Here is a 19,768-nt window from a genome sequence, read left to right as displayed (position 1 = left end):
AACCAGCCTGGCTCAAAGTCAATGGGGGCTGAATTTTGTCGCTGAGCTTGAATTGTCTTGGCCAGAAACTAGCAGCGTAAGATAACAACAACAATAAAAACATGTTCTAGCTCAGCCAGAAGACATGGGCTTGATACAGCAACTGATGTGTAAAATGCTATGGGCCTGTGTTAGACAGAAGTGACTAGAGATTTTTTTGTTTCATCTGTAAAACCAGTGGAAATTGCAGTAGTTTCATTGTAGTCCATCAGCTCAATTATTTTGGTTACTGTTGGGTCTTCTGTATTGGTTCTGCTGGATGGAGAGCAAGGCAGAGCTGTTGCATAGGGATTCATAACATCACCGGAACATTCCATCTTCATTTATTATTATTGTTTGAGGTGTTCACAAATAAGGCTCATGTCTACTTTTTCCACTGGGGAGCTGGGCAGTATAAAGTAGCCAGAGAAGAAAAAATAGAAGAATTAATGCAAAAGGCTGGGGTTTTGCTGCCTTGCATTCTAGTCCTGCCTATGATGGACTTCCCATTGGGTCTATAGTAAGATCCAGTTTTGTGCTTCTGCTCTCTGTCTATGGAACAAGGAAGGAATAACAGTGTGTTTCAACCTTGCGGGTATGCTGGGAAGACAGATTCAGCCTTGGTTTTGAAATACACATATACTGTGGTAATTAGAACAATACAAAAGCAAATCAAAACAGGAAGAAGAAAAGTACCTAACCCACAGAAGGATTTGGTTGATGTGCAGCAAATGAGATATGGGACCACAGACTACGTGATGAAGTTAAGAGAAATACTGAACAGCTGCTTTGCTACACAATTCTACAAAATGAAATGACATCCTGCAGGAAAAATAGTACAGGCTCATTTACTACCCAAGAGGGCAGAGCTAAGGTTACAGGGACTATAACAGTGTTGTTATTTCCTTACTCCCAGGAGCTGCATTTTCCAACTTGATGGCTTTCCTAACGTAATTGCATTTTATGTGATGATTTTTCAGAGCCTGATCCTTGCTAGAGTAAATCAGGAGGAACCCTGGCAAAGCCAATGAAGTGATCTCAGTGCAAAATGGTGGGAGCCACTGCAGAATCTGGCATGCTCAGTCCGTAACCTTCTTCAAATTCTGCGACAAATGCCCCATGCTGGAATAGTAAGTAGGTATCGGATGAAAACAGAAAACAATGACAACAGTGCATTTTTCAGTAGCCACATCATATTATGTCATTGATGTCAGGTTGAGTTATATTAGTCTGCTTTTCATTATGTTGTGTTATGCATTTCGACATTATGCAACACACTGTAAGTAACATAAAGTGACCTCCAAGTATAAAAGAGAGCAGAGTTTTTGTCAGATTAGATAGTGAATGTGAATTCTCAGGGAGGGAGGGGTAAGTCAGAGAAGGAGAGAAGGAGGTTTGGATTCGGTGTCCTGAACAACAAATGCACAGAACTTAATTAACAGTTACAGCAGCGCTGGCTGTTTCCAAGTAGGTGTATCTGTCTGTGCTCAGCAGAAAGAGAAGATTCTCAGTGGCATTTGCACTGTTTAATTTATTTAGAATTCTGCAGAGGTATCTGTAATAGGTCTTTCTTTTCTATACCTGAACTGTAGGAGCTCCATATACAGTGAATATATTTGGGAGACTTGCCTTGTTGCCAGGCTCCAAAATACGGTAGTCACCAAGCTTAGCGAATGGACTTTCTGAGCAGCACTGTGTAACCTGTCCTCTGTGTAAAGAATTCAACCAGCTGCTAAGAAAACTACTGTAGGGAGAAAGGAAAAGGGAATCATCATGGCTCTGGAGAGAAGGGGAGCTCCTAATCAATTTAAGGTCATTAAGGAAAAGTGGGTGGTTCAAGGGAAGTTGCTGATTTCTCTGTAGGACTTGAAATCCACCTCAGCGTGGTAGTTCTTGCTAGTGGCTTTGCTGGAATAAGCTGCTGTTCTCACTTTAGTGCCTACTTGAGAGGCGCTTGGTCTCTGCTCCTGATCCATGGTTTGCACACCTGCCAGGACCTGCAAGACAATTCCTCAGTCTGCTGCTTTGCTTTTAATTTCTATTTATATTTGGATAAATTACTGAGTATATCTGTTCCCCACCTGTAGAATAAACGAACATCTGTGACTTAGAGGGTGTTAGGAGCACATAGCAATGAAAGAACAGATGACATGGCCAGAGAACAGTAGTAGTTGTCAATTCCACAAGGTACATTTTACCAGAGTGGAGAGCGCCAGGATGGGGCTCATATGAATCCTATTTTTAGATAAGGACTGGCCTTGTCTTTACCCTCAGCACCAAATTAGATATCAGACAGAGAGATCAAGCCTGGTCAGTACATAGAAAGTGGAGTCCTTTGGTATGAAGGCTGGGATACATCTCTTCTAAAGGTTTGGGGATTGTCCCTAACTATTGGCAGGATATCGAAGGTTTCATTTCCCAAATATGATTCATTGTCACGTGGCTTCTTTGGAAGGCATGCCACTGAAAGACGTGAAGGAAAACTATCTGTGTGCAGAAGTATAATGTTGTGGTATGAAGTTGGTCTCAAAATTCAGTCTGCAATAGCTGGAATACTTACAGAGGTACTTATTATATATTTCCTATGTAACATATTCAGCATTAGTGGCTTTCTTTGTCCCCGCTGAACTAGGAGAGGAGGCCACATTCCACTTGGCATCCCATCTCACTATAAGAATTGTCACTGAGTCCATCACTTTTTAGGTAGTGAATGCTGTATGGGTCAAACATTTTCATGATCAGGAAGCTGCAAAGCCATCTGAATACATTTGATGTGGTCTTCCTGAGTAATAATAGATGTGGAATCTCACTTTAAAAGGTGTTTTAAGATTAAAATTTAATATTGCTAACAGGAATAGAGCGTAGCATTTTGTGTGAAAAAGGCACACAGGTGAGCAGTTAGAACAACGCCTGATACCAGAATCTAATGTGTATCACATACACTTCCTTTATAATTTCTCCATCTATAAATGTAGTATAAGTTAATAACTACTTAAATTCCAGGCATGCAGCATTCCTTTAAGATGTGTATGGGATGCTGTCCTTGTTAGTCAGGCTATTAAATATTAGAGAATTAGCAGTAACTACTTCTGAAGAGTGTGCAATAAACCAGCTCTGCTCTCTATCCTGCAAAGAGATCTGTGCAATCAGACCCCTGTGACACTGGTATCCACAGTGCCCTGCATGACTGCAGAGATCTACCTTTAAGTATCATTTTTTAGCAGCAGACAGGCCAGAATTAAGCATGAAACATTCTGGTAAGAATTGTTAAGTTCGTAAACAACATAAACATTGATAAGCTCGTAAAGAAAGCTGTTACCCTTGGTAGGATATCAAACCTTGCTTATGGCCAGACAGACACAGAGACTCAACACTGGAAAACCTCACTGAGATTTGCAGCCAGTCTGGATCTCAGGAGACTTCCTATTATTATTTTCTTTGCTAATAAATCATTATGTTGTCTCCTTCACAGCACAGAGTTCAAATAAACCTGTCCCTGTGACAATCTGATTCTCTGAAGGAGTGTCCTGTTCTGTTGAGTCATGTGAGAGGAAAACACAAAGGAGTAGAAAGACAGATCAAAAAGGGGTAGCAGAAAGGGCCCTAGAGGCAGACTTAAGTTTGGTATTTAATATTTCAGGTAAAATATTCACTTAGCATCAATTATCTTGTTGGGTTCTTTTTTTTTTTTTTTTTTTTTTCCTCCAAATGAAATTGCTTTTTGAATCAGCCAGCTCTCTAATTACCAGATTGAATGATTGAAATTTTTAGGGCAATTAAATTCAAGCCTTTCTTTTTCAGTCCTTACGTTATTCCCCCCTTCTCTCCCTCCCCTCTCCAGTCTGGAGCCTTTCTATAATTTGGAGGCAGTTGCAGAAGCAAGCAGACCTTTAAAGCCAAGATGTATGTCTCCCTTAATTCCTCTGTGGATTTGTTTTATAGACTAAGCAGAGAGGGTTCTGGTCTCTCAGGACATGTGCATTGCAAACACACAGTATTGTGTGGGTTTTATCCTAACATGTCATGTCATTTAAAAAGAGCTTGGAAGAATTCATTTAATACAGCAATTGTGTGAAAAGACAAAGATCAATGTAGAAAATACATGCACTATTGGAAAATGCCTTCAGATCAAGCTAGAAAACTAAGGAGTAAATTGATGATAATAATGATGATTGATGACATACTAGATAAGAAAAAACAAAACTCCCAAAGAAACAGTACAAAGCAATTGTTAACACTGCTGTAAGGACAAACTCATGAAATGGCTGGATGAAAAGATAAGTATCCTTCCAAAAAAGGACACAAAATTCACAGCATGGAATCCTGGGCCCAGTGAATTCAGTGACAAATCTGCTGCTCATTTGACTGTCTTCTCAGGAGTAGAGCACTGATCCTGCAAAACGAGTAAGCACATTCTTAAATGTATGTTTGTGAGCTATTATGTTGATTTCAGTGGGACTATTCCTTCCCTAAAGTTAGCTTTGCTGAATCAGGATCTAACCCAGTGAACACGGTAAGTCTTTATCGCAATGAGCCTTTGAAATTCTGTAAAATTTTCCTAAAAAAGTTTGAGTTTTTCAGATTACAAACTCAATCCAGTGTACAGCCCTGGGTCTGCTATCCAGCAGGCGGTGGCAGGCAAATGGAGCGAGGGATTTATTTTTATGCTGCGTTACACTAGGTATTGGTATAATGTCACTGAAGTCAGAATGATGAACACTAGGCTAACTTCCAACTTGTATCCACGACAATTTTGCTAAAGCCAGATGAATTGTATTACGCTTATTTATTACTTAATTATCCCTGTAGGTGTTCGAGGTACTTCACAACAGCTAAAACAGTCCTTGCCCTGAAGAGCATGCAGTCAAATCTAAGATTAGAGATGACAGCACTGCAGAGGGCAGGACCTGGAGAAGGAGCAAGGTCCTTGTTCAGCTAGGTACTCAAATATATGTCTGTCTCAAAGTTCAGTTGATTCGTTGAGCACTTTCGTGACTCAGGGTTCGTGTGACTGATGTAGGCAAGTATTTCAGACGCTAGCGTATGTTCCTGAAAAACCTGTTGTTGCTGCTGTTTTTAATGTACTGGTGTTCCTGTATAGATGCTTTCACAGACATAGATTAGACCCTTGGGAAATATGATTTCATGTCCGTGGAGTTATGCCATTTTGTTCTGGTTAATATTTTGGCCCGTTGTGATAATGCCAAACATGATTTATGAATCAAATGGAATGTGTATGCATTAATGTCCATGAGCATTCCCTGGGAGACACAGCCCTCGTGGTTCCTATGCTGCCTTCTGTTCCCTCCTGCTCTCAGCACCATATTCATTACTACACATCTCTTTTTTTCCTACACATCTCTTTTTTTTTCCTATTTTCTCAAGCAGTAGCTTGAGATCTGGCCCCTGGACTTCAGGCATGTGTGATAGATTCAGGGAAAACAGACCTGGTCGCAGTCATTTGCCATCTGCAGAGCAGCGCTTTTCCAGCATACCTCCCAGTTACAGATGCACCTGTGCAGAACCTCAGTCATTTTTCTGGAGCTCTGAATGCATGCACCAGACTCTAGAGCTACTAGGCATCTCAGTGGTGCAGATTTATTGCTGGTTTCCTCTGTATTTTCTCAAGGATTGTGTTTCTCTTTCTGCTTTTTCAGGATGCCATGTCCACTTAAAATCTTTTCAGTGCGTGCCCTGTATTCATTATTTAGAAGCGCATGGGAAAGCCCCTTCAGCTCTACCTTATTGTGAGCGCTGTACAATTGTGTCCCAACTGCCTACTCTACTTATCTACTGCATTATTTCTGTGAAAGCAAAAGCCGTGCATGGAACAGATGCTTGGAATGGTATTGGGATCCAATTACTGCACTTTTCCAACCTTACATCTATTGTCTAAACTTGGAGCAGGCATATTTTTATTCCTTGGTGACACTATATAAAGAGACAGTTGGCATTGTGTTTGCTGGCTGACTGGTTGGCAGAGAAGGGGTTGAAGGAGCAGCAGTATGGTAGGTTTTATTCTTTCCCGTGTCTGTCTGTTTATCTCTGTATTTCTTCCTAACTATAACAATTCAAACAGAGCAGTAATGATTACACTGGACCCCTTGAAATCTCATACTTAGTATCACATCCAGAACGAAGATATATCCCATAGAGTGAGCTGTGAACTTCCAAGGACTTTTCTGCATGTGTTTAACAAATGAATAAAGCAGGGAACATAGATGCAGTTGCTGAAGGGAAGAGCTCGTGAATCTTCTTCCAAGACCAATACACTAGGGCAGCAATGACTGGCACGGCTGGTGTTAATTAGTGCTAAGGTCTGCTATGGTGTGATGGGGAGTGAGGGAAAGGGGTATCTGTATAATTGTAACTGTATTGCTCTTGAGACTGCCGGGAGAAGTAGGAAGTACTGCAGAAATTTCTGTATCTTGTGTTTGCCCTGCTCACCGTTAGCTTTTAGCTCTGGGACTCCAGCAGCCACCTCTGCACCAAAGGTGCACTTGATGTGATTCCATGGAGCACAGAAGAACTCCTGCCTAAGAAGCAGTGGGCAAATTAGGCTCTATCTTTGTCTTCTGCAAATTCAGAGGAATGACTACAACAATAATAATAATAAAAAAATCTGGTGATTTTCTCTTTCCTTATTTTTCTCCTTTTTGTAGGTCCTTTTCAGGCTGCCCAATGGCTCCCTGGGGCTACAGAATATTTGATTCTGGAGAACACCGGAGAGGCACTTGTATATGAAAAGCTTTCTCAAAGCTTAGTTCAAACCTGATCCCATTTAAGCACGTGATGAATATGATCCAAGTGCTGTTCTGAGCAGGATAAAACCACATTCAAAGTAATTTCTAAAATTCATGCACAAAACTAGGTTCCAGTTTCAGTCAGTGCAAGGCCAGTGTCAGTGGTTTCACACTGAGCACGCAAGCCACTAATCGTGTTCTTCACCACTGTTTTAGAAGTGAGCAGTGCCTTGTGCTGCTTCTGCCTCTTCAATTGTGGACTTAGAGGTTTCCCTTTAATCTTTGCTAAAGTCTAAGCCAGCCCTTTTGTGGGATGGGGGATGAGTGCTGGGTCTTCGGTTCTCTTTTTCCCCTCTTAAAAAATTTCATTTACCAGTTTTCTTCCCTCCTATTTAGTTCAATGACACACCACACTGCTTGATGTTTGAAGATATTTCAGGACATTCTGTGATGAAATTGCTTAAGTTAAGAGACATGAAAATAGAGTGACAGACTAGTCTGTCTCCTCACTCCCAGTTCAACTGATGATTGTCTGTGGTGGTTCTTTTCGTTGTGCCTTTTGTTTTAGGAAAATAGCTTCTGAGATACCTTACTATACAGGGACACATGAAACAGATTTAAAATGGAAAGAAAAAAATAGCCTTAATGAAAGAAAGCTGAAGAATATCTTTACATAAGGAAGTGATCATTTTTTATTAATCAGAGGGAAATGTATATGTAATTATGCTAGATGAACTCTGTAGGGAGGTTTTTTTCTCTCTTTATGATGTCTTAAGGGATTTATAAATATTACAGAGGTTTTATAGCATCATAATATTTCAGATGTGCAGTAAAGCTACTTTCAAAGGATTAGTGCAGACAAAGCAGCATAGTAAAAAATAATTACAAGTCAGCCAGTGCTACTAGGCTCTGACATACAGGGCTGATGAGAGTGAGAGAGGCAGGGTTCAGGGAGATAATTTTTCTAACAAGAGCAGACCACACAAGTGCTGTGGAATGGAGTTCTGAGAGCTGTCTACGGCTCTCCGTTAATTCCAGGGAATTTCAGTGAAGTTGGGTCTGTGATGTGTCCCCGCATGCTCTGTGCTGATGGAGAGAAGGAAGGGAAGAGAGGCGGAAGGAAGGAGGGAGAAGCCTTTTTCTCATTCCCAAAACATTCCTGTTTATTCAGTTTGAGTGACACCTTGTAGCAAATGCTGTATGCTGAAGGGAACTGCGTACCCCAAAATAGATTGCATTCTGATCGACTGTGTTTTGCAGCCTGCTTAACTTTCTGGAATGTACCACCTGTACTGAAACAAGTACTGACCACGGTGGAGCAATGCCGATTTCACTAGCTGACAATGCAGCCAGTTGTTTAACTGTTGAAATGTGTGTGTGTGCATCTGCACATGCGTGTGTGCATGCATATGTGTCTGTCTGTAAGCCTGGAGGACTGCGTGTGTACAGAGGGACTGTTCATTTGTTTATGTGAGGGAGGAGGACATGTATGTATATGCCAGAGAAGAAAATTTGCTGGGTGGGGAAAGCAGCTGGCGGATTTGGGGTTGTAGAGAGAGGCTGAGCAGTCTGCGGTTGGAGAGGTTATCTGCTGTTCCCAGATAAGTTTGGGGAGATAATGCATTCTCTCTGTGTATCTGTGAGAGAGAAAAAAAGACGACTGTGATTGGGAAGGGATTTTATGTGGGGCAAAGGAGAATGCTTCAGTGTACAGGAGTGTGAAGCAGGGAGGATGCAGTCCAACAGATACTTGTACCTAGCAGGGATCAAAGGGGGGTGTGTGTCTGTGCAGGTGTGTGGGAGGCTGGGGCTCCGTATAAAATGGAGCGAGGATGAGAAGGGAGGGATCTGTTTGTGAGTGCAGAGTAGGTAATAAAAAGATCTTCTGTTTCTCAGTTCTGATAACATGGGTTTTTATTTGAATGATCTGAGGCTGTTGCCTGTTTGAAATGCAAATTGTGCCCTTAGAGCAGTTTATGTTGCTTACTCCTCTAGACTTCCCTCAAAGGCATGCACTTGGGTTGGCCTTATGCAGCTCACCTGCCATGAAAAGGACCTAAACCACACTAAAAAAAGGGTGGCTTGAGCATCGCTGAGCTCTTTGGTGCAGATGCAGCATAAATTATCTCAGCAGAGCAAACTTGTGAGACAATCATCAAAAAAAATCCTGTCCAGTGTGGCAAGAATCCCTTGGATGGGACTCAGATGTAACTTTTGATTCAGAAGCTGGATTCAATGATAACAAAAATTCAAAAGACGGGAAATGTCAGCACTGAGATCCCAGAGTGGATGAAAAACAAGGAGAGAGTGTGATGGATGAAAAAGTAATAGTAACTCAGAGTTAACATCGTACTGTGGATCACAGTAGGGGACAGAATTTGAGTGAGATGATGGATGATTCTGTCTTTTCTGTAGTCATGGACGTAGTTGCAGAGGAAGGAAGTATAAAATGTGAAATGGTGCAATTTAAAGCTGGTAGTATCTTATGTCTAGTTTGCCCTGGGCTGAATGAACACATAAGGGTACAAGACAACAGAATCAGGCTCTTAATAATGTACGGTGCTGTTTATCTCCGAAGGACTCGCTCCCAGGAGACCTGCTTATCCATTGGTGTCTTCTCCGGTGAAAAAATTAAAAGAAGACACAACAAAATGCTGACTGGGGAAGTGTTCCTGCTTGTGTTTTAACTTTGGCTGTCAGGAATATCAAACTGTGTCATCTTTAGTTATTTAGAGTGTTTTCTGAGTGTTTTAGGGCATGGTGGATCGAACAGGGAACTGACCTCTGCAAACCAAAATTGTGGCTTCTGGCAGAGTGCTGCCCATTTTACCTGACAGCCAGTGGAGATGTTCAGGCTCTGCAGAAAATGCGAAGTAGGGGTTGGTTACTTCGTACTTACTGAAGGGTAGAAGTGTGCACCTGAGAGTCAGTGCAGAGTAGCGCCAGTTGTGGAGCTGTACCTTTGTTTATCTGGCAGCAATTTGTCTGTTTTACCATACTTTTCGGGGTTGTCTGCCAAATTCATTGAGGGGCCGAGATGATAAAGTTCTGCAATAATCCAGTGTCACTCCTTTGTATCTTTGGTGTTATGAACCTGCTCTAGCACCAGCCTTTTATGAGTTTATCAAGGTAAACAATGCCTCATGTTCTGAAGTAAGAACCAAGTGTTTTCAGCTCCTTCCTCCTTTGCATATAGAGATATAAACTGATTCCCTGCCCTCTTTTCCTTTAGGTCACCCTGAAATCAGACATTTCTTCAGTCCGATTCACTTGACATATAAGCAACATATAAGGAATCCCTATTCTTTCATCCAGAGAGGCAAAGGCAGTGCACACTCATTGTTTCTGCCAGTCTGTGTCACTGCACCGTCCTTTTTCTCTCCGGCCCCCTGACACTGCCAGGCAGAAATATAAAGACCCTCAGTGAGGGAAGCTCAGCTCAAAGCAAATGCCTGGTTCAGCACAGTTTTCTTGGGACCAGATTTTGGTATGGCTCCATTTTTTTCATTTAAAGGTTCTAAAGCAAACCGATCCCAAACCAACCAAACAGAAAAACAAAAACAAAAATAAAAACAAAAACAAAAAAAGACCCTTTAAAATCCAGACTAATTGAGAGAGTGCTAAGACTAGTAACACAAATGAGTGATATGCAACAAGCCTGTGGTTTCTTTTCTAAAGTGAAGTGTTGTTTTCTTCACAATGGGATGATTAATACACTCAGGCAGGAATATTAATAGGCTTTTTCAGTTGTTGCAACATTCTTCCCACTGCTGTGCTATTGAGGCCTCGGAATCCCAGCCCAGGGGACCCTCAGCTCTTCAGTTTCTCATCTGGCACGTTTTGTATGTCAGTCTCAAAGCACATGTTGCAAAGATAGAGCAGCTATCTTTGCAAAGTGCAGCTCGGCACACTTTACATTTTACAAATGGGGAAATCAAGGCAGACAGAAGTGGTGTGTCAGTCACCCACTGTAGGTCACCTACTAAATCCTTGACAGTTTAGAAACCACACGTTTTTTGAATGTATTGCTCTTTTTACTGTGCCGTTTTTTCCAGAGAGATACTCCAGAGTCAGAATCCTGATTCTATTAATTAAAAAATTCTTGAGCATTTGGAGTTGTCAGACAGCAGCACAGACCTATTTCTACTGTAGAGCTGCCATTTCATTTGAATGACCCACCAGGAGCTCAGTGACGATGGTTCCTGCTCCATCTACTTATCTCTCAGCCTCCCCCTTCACAGCACCTGCCTACCCACCAGACATGCAAAATCAAGATGCAGTTTCTTTCTGTGATTATTAATTTCCTAGCCTTTCAGAGCAGAAAAATTATGTTTCAAATACAGTATATACAAAACCCCAAGATACTCTCTAAGTTTGATACCAAAAGACTTGGCTTGAAACTGGCGATGGAAAGCCATTCCTATCCAACAGCTGTTCATTGGCCCCTGTGAAATGTATTGGTGGTCTTAGCCTCATTCCACAAGTGAGCAGATCATAAATAGGATCCACACCCAGAGCTTCAGCAGAAAAACTAAAGATAGATTGAGCGGCACGGGCACTGATCTCCTTTATCATCCCTGGGGATGACTAACCAGAGAGTAACATTGAATAAATACCATGCTATGATGAATTTCTCCTAGTACAGTGATTGTTCTCTGGATAACTAGTCTTCAGTCTTTTTTGCCTTGAATAGGACTTCACTGATGTAAAGAAATTTTTGGGGTTTTTTTGTGTTGCTGGTCTGTTTCTAATAGATAACCGAGCCACAGCTTTTGGGTTTATCTCATTCTTTCTTATAGCCACAATCCTTGCTTAAAGCCCAGTAAATTGAGGAATAATGAAGGTATTGCCAGTGTTTGACATTTAAAGTTAAGAAAACCTGGAGCTGGACCCCACTGCCCTTCATGTGGTGCTAGCTTAGAAAGCTGCAGATTGTTTGCTAGCATGGGGAATGTTTATCGTGTTGAATATGGATGCTGTATTTGATCACAGCAGAGCAGAGCATGAGAATGGTAAAAGCACTTTTTGTCTTCATAAAGACCAGCTACACAAGCACGGGAGAACCAGTTCTACTACCTCATCCAAAAATGCTGAGGCCAACCTTGTGTCCTGTGGTCGGTTCCCCCAGCCAGCCTGCAACACATTCGGCTGGGTAACATCTGCTTTCTTTTTACCTCAGGGAACAAATACATGTAAATACGTAGGATTGTTCTTAATATTTCCATTCGATCTGGAAGTGTTGAAAGCCTCCACCAAGCACCTCACGTTACATGGAAGATTGCCCATTACTGCTCAAAATAACACTTATTTCATGTGTAGGAGGAGGAGGGAATCTTTTTATTCCAAAATCAATATTTCTACATTCATTAAATATTCCACTTATTCACTTCTCTGCCCCTCCCCCCCCCGCCCCATGCTTGTGGTGGCATTCTATCCTTATTTTTATCCTCGCTACAAATGCATTTTTCTTTCAATTTCCATTCCTATTTCCAGATTTTAGTGCTTTGTGGTAGCTGATTGGAGTTTGACAGGTCTGGAGTGTGGGTATGTGGGTGAGCATCTACCATAGCCCTAATTTTCGACCTGGGATCTAAACCAGGGTGGCTGAGTGCAGAAATCTGCCTGGCAAATTAAACTGATCACAGACAATGTATACTTCAAACAGAGTCAAGTGGGAATATTTCCTTGAGCTACTCTGCTCCTCAGGATATTTGAAATCAGTATTGAATTTGAACTTTCACAGGCTTTTTTCTTTTGATGAAAGGAGGCAGTAGAAGTTGCCTTCTGTTTCACGCAGAATAACCCAAACTAAGTAAGACTAATTTTCCATGACATGAGAACCAGGTGGGACTATGATGATGAAGTTTAAAAGTAAAAATGATAAAGAAAAAATAAAAGAAGAAAAATAAGCTGTCTGGAAGGGAACTCAGAAGGTGTTGTATCTCATTATCCTGCCCCAAGTCAGGATAACGCTGTGGTTAAAACATTTCTGTAATACTTAGGAATCACAGATTTTATTCTTTACCGCAGCACAAGGACTGTATTGTCTTAGGCAAGCTGGCTGGGCCCTTATTCAAGGATATTTAGTGAAGTCTAGTTCTGACTGATTGTTAGTGGGCATTAGATTCTTAAATATCATTGTAACTCTTGCCTCAATCTTTGTCTCAGTCTTTGAACTACAGAACAGTGATAAAAGCAGGCCCATTCTTTTAGTTAAGGTGGTTGTCTTGAATATTAAAATTATATGAGCTACTAAGGCAATGTAGTGCAGCGTCAGAGGTTGGTGCAAGAATATAGACTGCCCTGCAAACGTGGAAGGTATTCATACATAGGAAGAATCTATTCAGTCGGTGCTGGTCCAGACAGAGTAGACTTGAAGCGATAGAATTTCTCTTTCTGGTTCCTGAGCTGAGTCTTCGTGCAGGGCCTCATTCTGCAGCTGGCTGTGTCCCTGCGTGGGAGCTGGGAAGAAGGAGTACCTGTAGCCACTTACCTGAAGTGCTTGTATTTCCTGAGAACAGCAGGTTGGGAGTTGTAATTCCATCTGTGAGTAAGACTGTGATGTGATGAGCTTACAACACTCATCCTGCAGTACAGGGCTCTGAAAAGCCACTGCAGAAGGGGGGATATTGTCCTGTGTCAAAGGGTCTGGCATAGGTGACTCTACCCAAGGAATATGCAGGTCCTTGAGGAAACAAGCAGCAGACCAGCTGATACTCGGTGTCACTCTTCAGGTCCCTCACCTTTTTTAAGGCTGCACAGTGACAAGCTGTCCTTGTTCATCTGAGCTGTCAGGTTCTAGGCTGGAGCAAGGGAAAGGCAAAACCCCTCAGCGAGAGATTCATCTGTTACTAAAGAAGCATTTTTAAATCCCATTTTTATATATATATAATACATCTATTATAGTGGATTATTATATATATTATATAGAATTATGTATATTATAAATGTTTTAGATATTTATACAGTTGATTGAACTAAAAGCCTTGTCATAACAAAACACAATCCTCTTGTATTATTTGGCTGTATATGTTTTACCTTCTGTTAAAGATGGAATTTATTTTCATGGGTGCCTAACAGACAAAGTAATTTATATTTGATCTTCTTATTTGTCTTACAGGCTCCAAAAAAGGCCAAGAAGAAGATAGAAGGTGGTTCCAATGTATTCTCTATGTTTGAACAAACCCAGATCCAGGAGTTCAAAGAGGTTGGTCACTGTTCTGCTCTTCTCTATAGTCTCCTGTTATTGCTAATGGGTAACATAGGGGTTGGTTGGTTGTTTTTTTTCCTTACTCAATCCTCCATCTGCTTTAGTAGAACACACAGTTGTTTTCTGAATCATTTCTGTGGTTTTGGCTGGTATATCATTTTCCTTGTGTGTTTGTTTGTTCTTTCTTTCTTTCTTTCTTTCTTTCTTTCTTTCTTTCATTCTTTCTTTCATTCTTTTCTCCCTCTCGCACTGTCCTGTTTCAAGCTCTAGACTTTTTTGAAAAGCCCACAAGCCCACGCCCCAACAGAAAGGAAAATTATTATCTCATCCTTTTTAGCCCTGGTTCAGGAAAATGATTCAGCACATGTTTAAAGTTAAGTTTAAGTGGTATTTTAAATAAGAATTGTCTGTTATGCTCAAGTATTATCCTGAATAGAGATGCCTTAGTGAACCAGGGCTTTAATTAGTGGACTGTTCCACAATAGCAATAGTAAATATTCTTCTGTGTCCTTCTAATACTGCCCACAAACTAGAAAAGAAAATACCAAGAAGCTGTCAGCTGACTTGCTCAAAAAAATGCTGATAAAGCAAAACAACACGTTGAAATCAGCTATGTAAGCATCTTTTAGCTCCCAAAGAATTTGGTATTACCATGCATTGTAGATTCTTTGACCAATTACCTGTGAGGAAATAAATCTAATGGGATGACAGATAATCTGTTTGATGAGTTTATGATCTTTTGCTGAGCAGACATTCTAGAATGTGTGTGAGGCCATCACCCATTTTTTGCTAACTCACATCTCCAAAGACATTTCCAATGTGATATATAGCTAGTTTCATTCGGTGCCTGTGGCTTTCAACTTTACTTTTCATGAGGATTCCCACCAGTAAAGCTCAGTGGTGAACGAGACTAAAAACCCATGCAAAGGTTTATGAGTATGGCCCAGGCAAATGAATTGAAACTAGTAACCTTTTCCCTACTGTTAAGGGGAACATGTTTAATGAACACCCTTCTCCCACTTCTCCGTATCCTAAGAACCTCCAGTATTATTTTCTCCAAAAACCACTGTTTGAAGATGTACCAACAAAATGAAGGACTAGTCAGAATGCTGTATTTGATGTATTCTAAGTAATATAGTACTAGGAGCATTTCTGGGAGGATGGTGGCAGAATAATGGCAAAAGCATGAGGCAGTGGAGTGGTCCAGTGAAAGCCAAGACCGTGTTGTGTCTGAAAATGGCATACATAGGACAAGTATTTCTGAAAAGTTTCGATCACAACATTTTTGTTTAGAGATTTCAACCAGCTCATCAGAAAATATTTCAGCATTGCTGTTATTAGGTTATTTTAAGTTCATCTTTTACAATACATACCTAATGCTTTTCCTGTCTTCTGTGAGCTTGCTGGACTCTGCTTTGCTCTTCATATTTTCTTCTGGTTTGCTTCCAAATTGTAGGGATCACTATTTAAAGCAAGACCCCCAGAAGGAGGGAAAGCAATTCTAAAGAGTTGGGCTTAGTTTTCTATATGGTGATGGTTTGGCAGGTAAATGAAGGGTTATGATCATGCATGCTGCAAGTAATCACATGGGCAAACTGGAATGTGAGTAGTGGGGATTTGTAAGAAACTGGAGGTAAAACTACATGAAGAAGTGTTGATATAATATGATCATGGAAAGACGTGCTCCCTGTAGAGCAGTAGACTTTAAAACCCTGCAAGTTACTGTAGCTGCAATGGACTAGCTGTATTCTCAAGAGAACATTGTCTTTCATTATAATACTGAAGTAGGAATAATTTCTGGTCATTGTAAAGATAGACTCTCATATTGATGTGCATGTCAGACAGATAACCAGCTTCAGAGACATCCCTGGTTCTACTAATATTCCCCATAGTATGACCAAGGGAATTTCAGGTCATTAAAATCTTTCAAAATCAATAAAACATTAAAAGTGTGATGGCAGTGAATAGACAGACATGCAAATAGGTAAACAGATAGATAGGCAGTTAGCTGGCTTGGTAAATAATGGTTAGAGTACATAAATTCTGTGTTGGCTGAAAATAGAAAAATAAGTGGGTTTCTTCTATCAAAAGTTAAATTTTGCCTGACAAGAAGTATTTAAGGTCAACACATCAAGGTCACTTAGAGCACAGAACACAGTCTGAAGGATACAATTTATTTGAAAGGGAAACAAACTTTGAATAAATAATACAATGAAACCTACACTTCTCTGTACTTCTGAAAAGTCAGCTGTGATGGATCATTTTTTAAGACACAGCAGAAACTGACTTTAGCTTGATAACAGAGAGATATCTAGAGTAATTAAATGTTTTACAGAATATGATTGCTGCACAAAGGAACAAGGTACAGGAAAGGTACAAACCACACAGAGTAACCACTGACTAAATCCTCCCTAACTAAAGCCTCCCTAATTCAAACTTTTATGGGTTAAGGCCTGAACGGCTGGAGCTGCCAGCACTGGCTTCAGCCCAGCTACATGCTGCACTGAGCATTAATTTAGTAAGAGGAAGTTTGGGTGGGTTTAATTAAGCCCCTTGCCAAGATACAGTAATGTGTTGAAAGTGAGGAAAGTGCAATGATGTGGCATGATGTGGGTGAATCAAAGGAAGTTAAATATTCTTTTTTACAGTATGAATATAATACCCCCCTGAACTGGAATGTGAGATTGTAGCACTGTCCAGTGCAACAGGGCAATGGCAGTAAACTTTCCTTTTTCTTCCAACAGGCTTTTACCATCATGGATCAGAACAGGGATGGCTTTATTGACAAAGCAGACTTGAGAGACACATTTGCTGCACTAGGTAAACTGGTAGCAATAATTAAATACTTAAAAGAAATGCAGTTTAAATTTCAAGCACATAAAAGAAGTTTGTATTAGAATTACAGGGGGGGAAGTAATGAGATACACAGGAGGCAAAAGGAAACCTGTTTGGTTTGATCTTCCTCCTTTACGGTAGTTGCTGTCTTACTATATAGCTCCAGCTGGAAAGTTTCCTGAGCAGCCTCTTTCAGAAGCAAAGTGAAGGTCTCTCTGGGACTCGCTGGCGGGTGCAACAGAGCTGTGCGGCTGGCAACTCTCCAAAGGCACTGATCCCTCCCCTGCAACTATTTCATAAAAAGCCCACCCAAGCAGGGGTCCATGCCAGGCATTTCTGATTTGCCTCTGAATCCAGGCTTCACAGGCTGCACCTTTTTCATCTAGGATCCATGCAATATCTACCAATTAACGTTGTTGTCATGGTCTAGCTGCCCCTCCACCCACATAAAAGTAGGAGGGCTTCATGTGAGGTTCTGTGCTGTTGTGCCCTTATGTGGGGTGGAATGTGCATGTCATGAGATTAGGTATTGTCCATTCCATGCACATCACAATCCTGATAATATCAAGCAGATTAAAGTAAATCTTCCCAAGGAAAGGAAAAATCAAGATGCTCATGATCCTAGACCTGGAGTTGTATCCTTGTTGCAACATTTGAGGCTTGAACAGTGATGTAGGCATTTGGGCTTTTGCCATCTGGATCTTGTTAAAAAGAGTTTGATAGGAATCTTTAGTGCTCCCTGGGGTGGAATCAGATGCCAGCAGAGTCAGTGCAAAGAGCAGAAGCTCCTGAACTCTTTATTGTGACAACGAGGTTTGCAAACTTTGGCCTGTAGCTACTGTTACCCTGGAATATTTATTTCTTAAGGCCAAGTTCTGGTATCTTTCCTGTTCAGTGAAGCCCCTCAATGCCTATGAAGCACAGTCACAAGAAATTACCATTCAGTCTGAGCGGGGTTGCCAGGGTCTTAATTCTCATGAATAGGATTGCGCAAGGATGGGGAAGGGATAGGACTGCACAAGGATGGGGGAGGGATAAGACTACTCAACTCATCCATCTGCCCTCTACTCAGAAAGGCATCTCAATATAAAGGAGGGCAAAGACTGAGACCTTGGATTCACTTCAGTCACTTTGAGCTCTGCTATATTAATATCAGTGGGGCCCGTATTTCACCTGAGGTAAAAAAAAACAAAAACCAAAACAGTTTATTTTGAAGTGCCCCTTCTTTCGTCCACTGCTGGCCACATCCGTGTTATTTATCCTTCTTACTCCTTCAGTCACCCTTTGATCTTAGAGCCAGCTCTGCCAATTTGTTTTACACTGGGGTATTCTGGAGTTGTGTTCTACCATGTTATTAGCAAAGTTGCACAGAGCCCTGAGCTCCCCAGTGGGAGGAGATGAATGGGAATAGTTTTTTGAAACACAATTTGTGATTTATTATGAAAAATGATCTCTGCTGCAGGTCGTCTGAATGTCAAGAATGAAGAGCTTGAAGACATGGTGAAGGAGGCGCCAGGTCCTATTAACTTCACTGTCTTCCTTACTATGTTTGGGGAAAAGCTGAAAGGTAAGTACCTTTGGGGGGTTGGAGAGGTATCTGTCAAAGATCCTCAGCACTGAAATATCTCAGCACCTTGCAAATTATAATAATGTATACACAGAACAATGCTTAAAGGCAAGGAGTGATCTCCATTTTTGCAGACAGAGCTGAAGTATGAAAAGGCTAAGGGACCGTCCAGAGGACAATTCAAAGGTGTGATTTCAGCTTACATAAGCGAACATAAAAGTGGTAAGTTGAGGTCCAGAAAGTAATGAAATCACAGCAGCCTGGAGCACAGTGCAGATGAGTTATTCACTGTCAGTAGGTTCCTAGGCGGAAAACTGTTGCTCATGCTGTAGTGGTATCACTCCCAGTGTTACCTGGTTTAAAGGTATTTTCAGTATTTCTACAAAAAAACTTTCTGCACTCCTTTGGCTCATTATGCAGACATGACCTCTGCATCATCCGTGCAGTTACAGGGCCTGAAGGAGCAACGTGGTCATCCCTCATTTGCTGTAGTAGTTGTAACGCAGTGGCCCAGCCTTGGTTTCACTTGAGGTCAATAGTGATTTTGCCACTGGATGAAGGTTTCACTGAATAACTCTTAACGGAATGGATAAATTGAAATAATTTAATCTCGGTAGCTTCACAATGATGAGGGAGAGGGATTTTGTCCATTGCCACAGAATACATAGGGATCACTGTAGATTTCAGAAAATGTGGGTACTATATTTGTTGTGGGGGCTAGTAATCTAGTTGTATCTCCTATACTGTCAATGCCTAGAAACTGTAAGAGAGGGAGTGTGAGGCCAGTAGAAACCTCTAGTCATCTTCCTATACACATTAAAAATAGGTGAAAGCCTTGGCCTTCAAAGCAAGGTTGCTCTTAGCCAAGCACATTCCAGAAGTTTGTTAAAGTAACTAATGAACAGGAAAATGGAAAAAGCTGATCCCATGTTCTTAAAAACATTTGTTGTACTGCTGCTGGACTCTGGCTTTATATAGCTGAGCACAATTTCAGTGAAGTGCTTTCTAGGGTTGGAATAGAAAACAGAAAGGTCTGAAAGAAAGAATTAATGTAGCTGGTCCTCAAAGAAATACACTATTGCTAAGGAACACAGCATGTCTGGGAAACGTAAGAGCTGATGGAGAAGGCTGTAGACTAACACTGAGGAGGGGATTTTATTACCCAGACATCAATCTGTCTCGGTCACAGAGGTATCTGCACCTTTACATTCCAGATACTATCTTGCAGAGTAGATAGTGCCCTCCTCCATCATCTTCCTTCTGGGAGATGTGACTATTTCCAGTGGGGTGCCCTGCTACCCATTCCTGTCTATTTGTGATGCTTATGATTACACAGAGCATGGAAATGAGCTCTTCTCCCTTTCCCCTCTTCCTTCTTGTTTCTTACGATTGCTG

General features: G+C 41.1%; 1 protein-coding gene across 2 annotated transcripts in view; it reads left to right on the top strand.

Annotated features, from left to right (window-relative positions):
* The window catches only part of MYL10 (myosin light chain 10), a 50,967-nt gene that overhangs the window by 22,924 nt on the left and 8,275 nt on the right, over window positions 1-19,768 (top strand). The window contains exons 1-4 of one of the 2 annotated variants that reach the window (XM_027791123.2): window positions 5,925-6,026; window positions 13,882-13,968; window positions 16,716-16,791; window positions 18,269-18,373. In XM_027791123.2, the coding sequence (XP_027646924.1) occupies window positions 6,024-6,026; window positions 13,882-13,968; window positions 16,716-16,791; window positions 18,269-18,373 (271 nt within the window). In that variant the 5' untranslated portion in view covers window positions 5,925-6,023. Of the gene's footprint in view, window positions 1-5,924; window positions 6,027-13,881; window positions 13,969-16,715; window positions 16,792-18,268; window positions 18,374-19,768 lie in introns of those variants that run through there. The other variant, XM_027791124.2, reaches the window with a different exon arrangement.

Source organism: Falco peregrinus, chromosome 2 (genome assembly GCF_023634155.1).
Source record: "Falco peregrinus isolate bFalPer1 chromosome 2, bFalPer1.pri, whole genome shotgun sequence".
Classification (NCBI taxonomy): Eukaryota; Metazoa; Chordata; class Aves; order Falconiformes; family Falconidae; genus Falco; species Falco peregrinus.
Note: the sequence above shows the minus strand (reverse complement) of the source record. Positions and strands in the feature narration are given on the sequence as shown.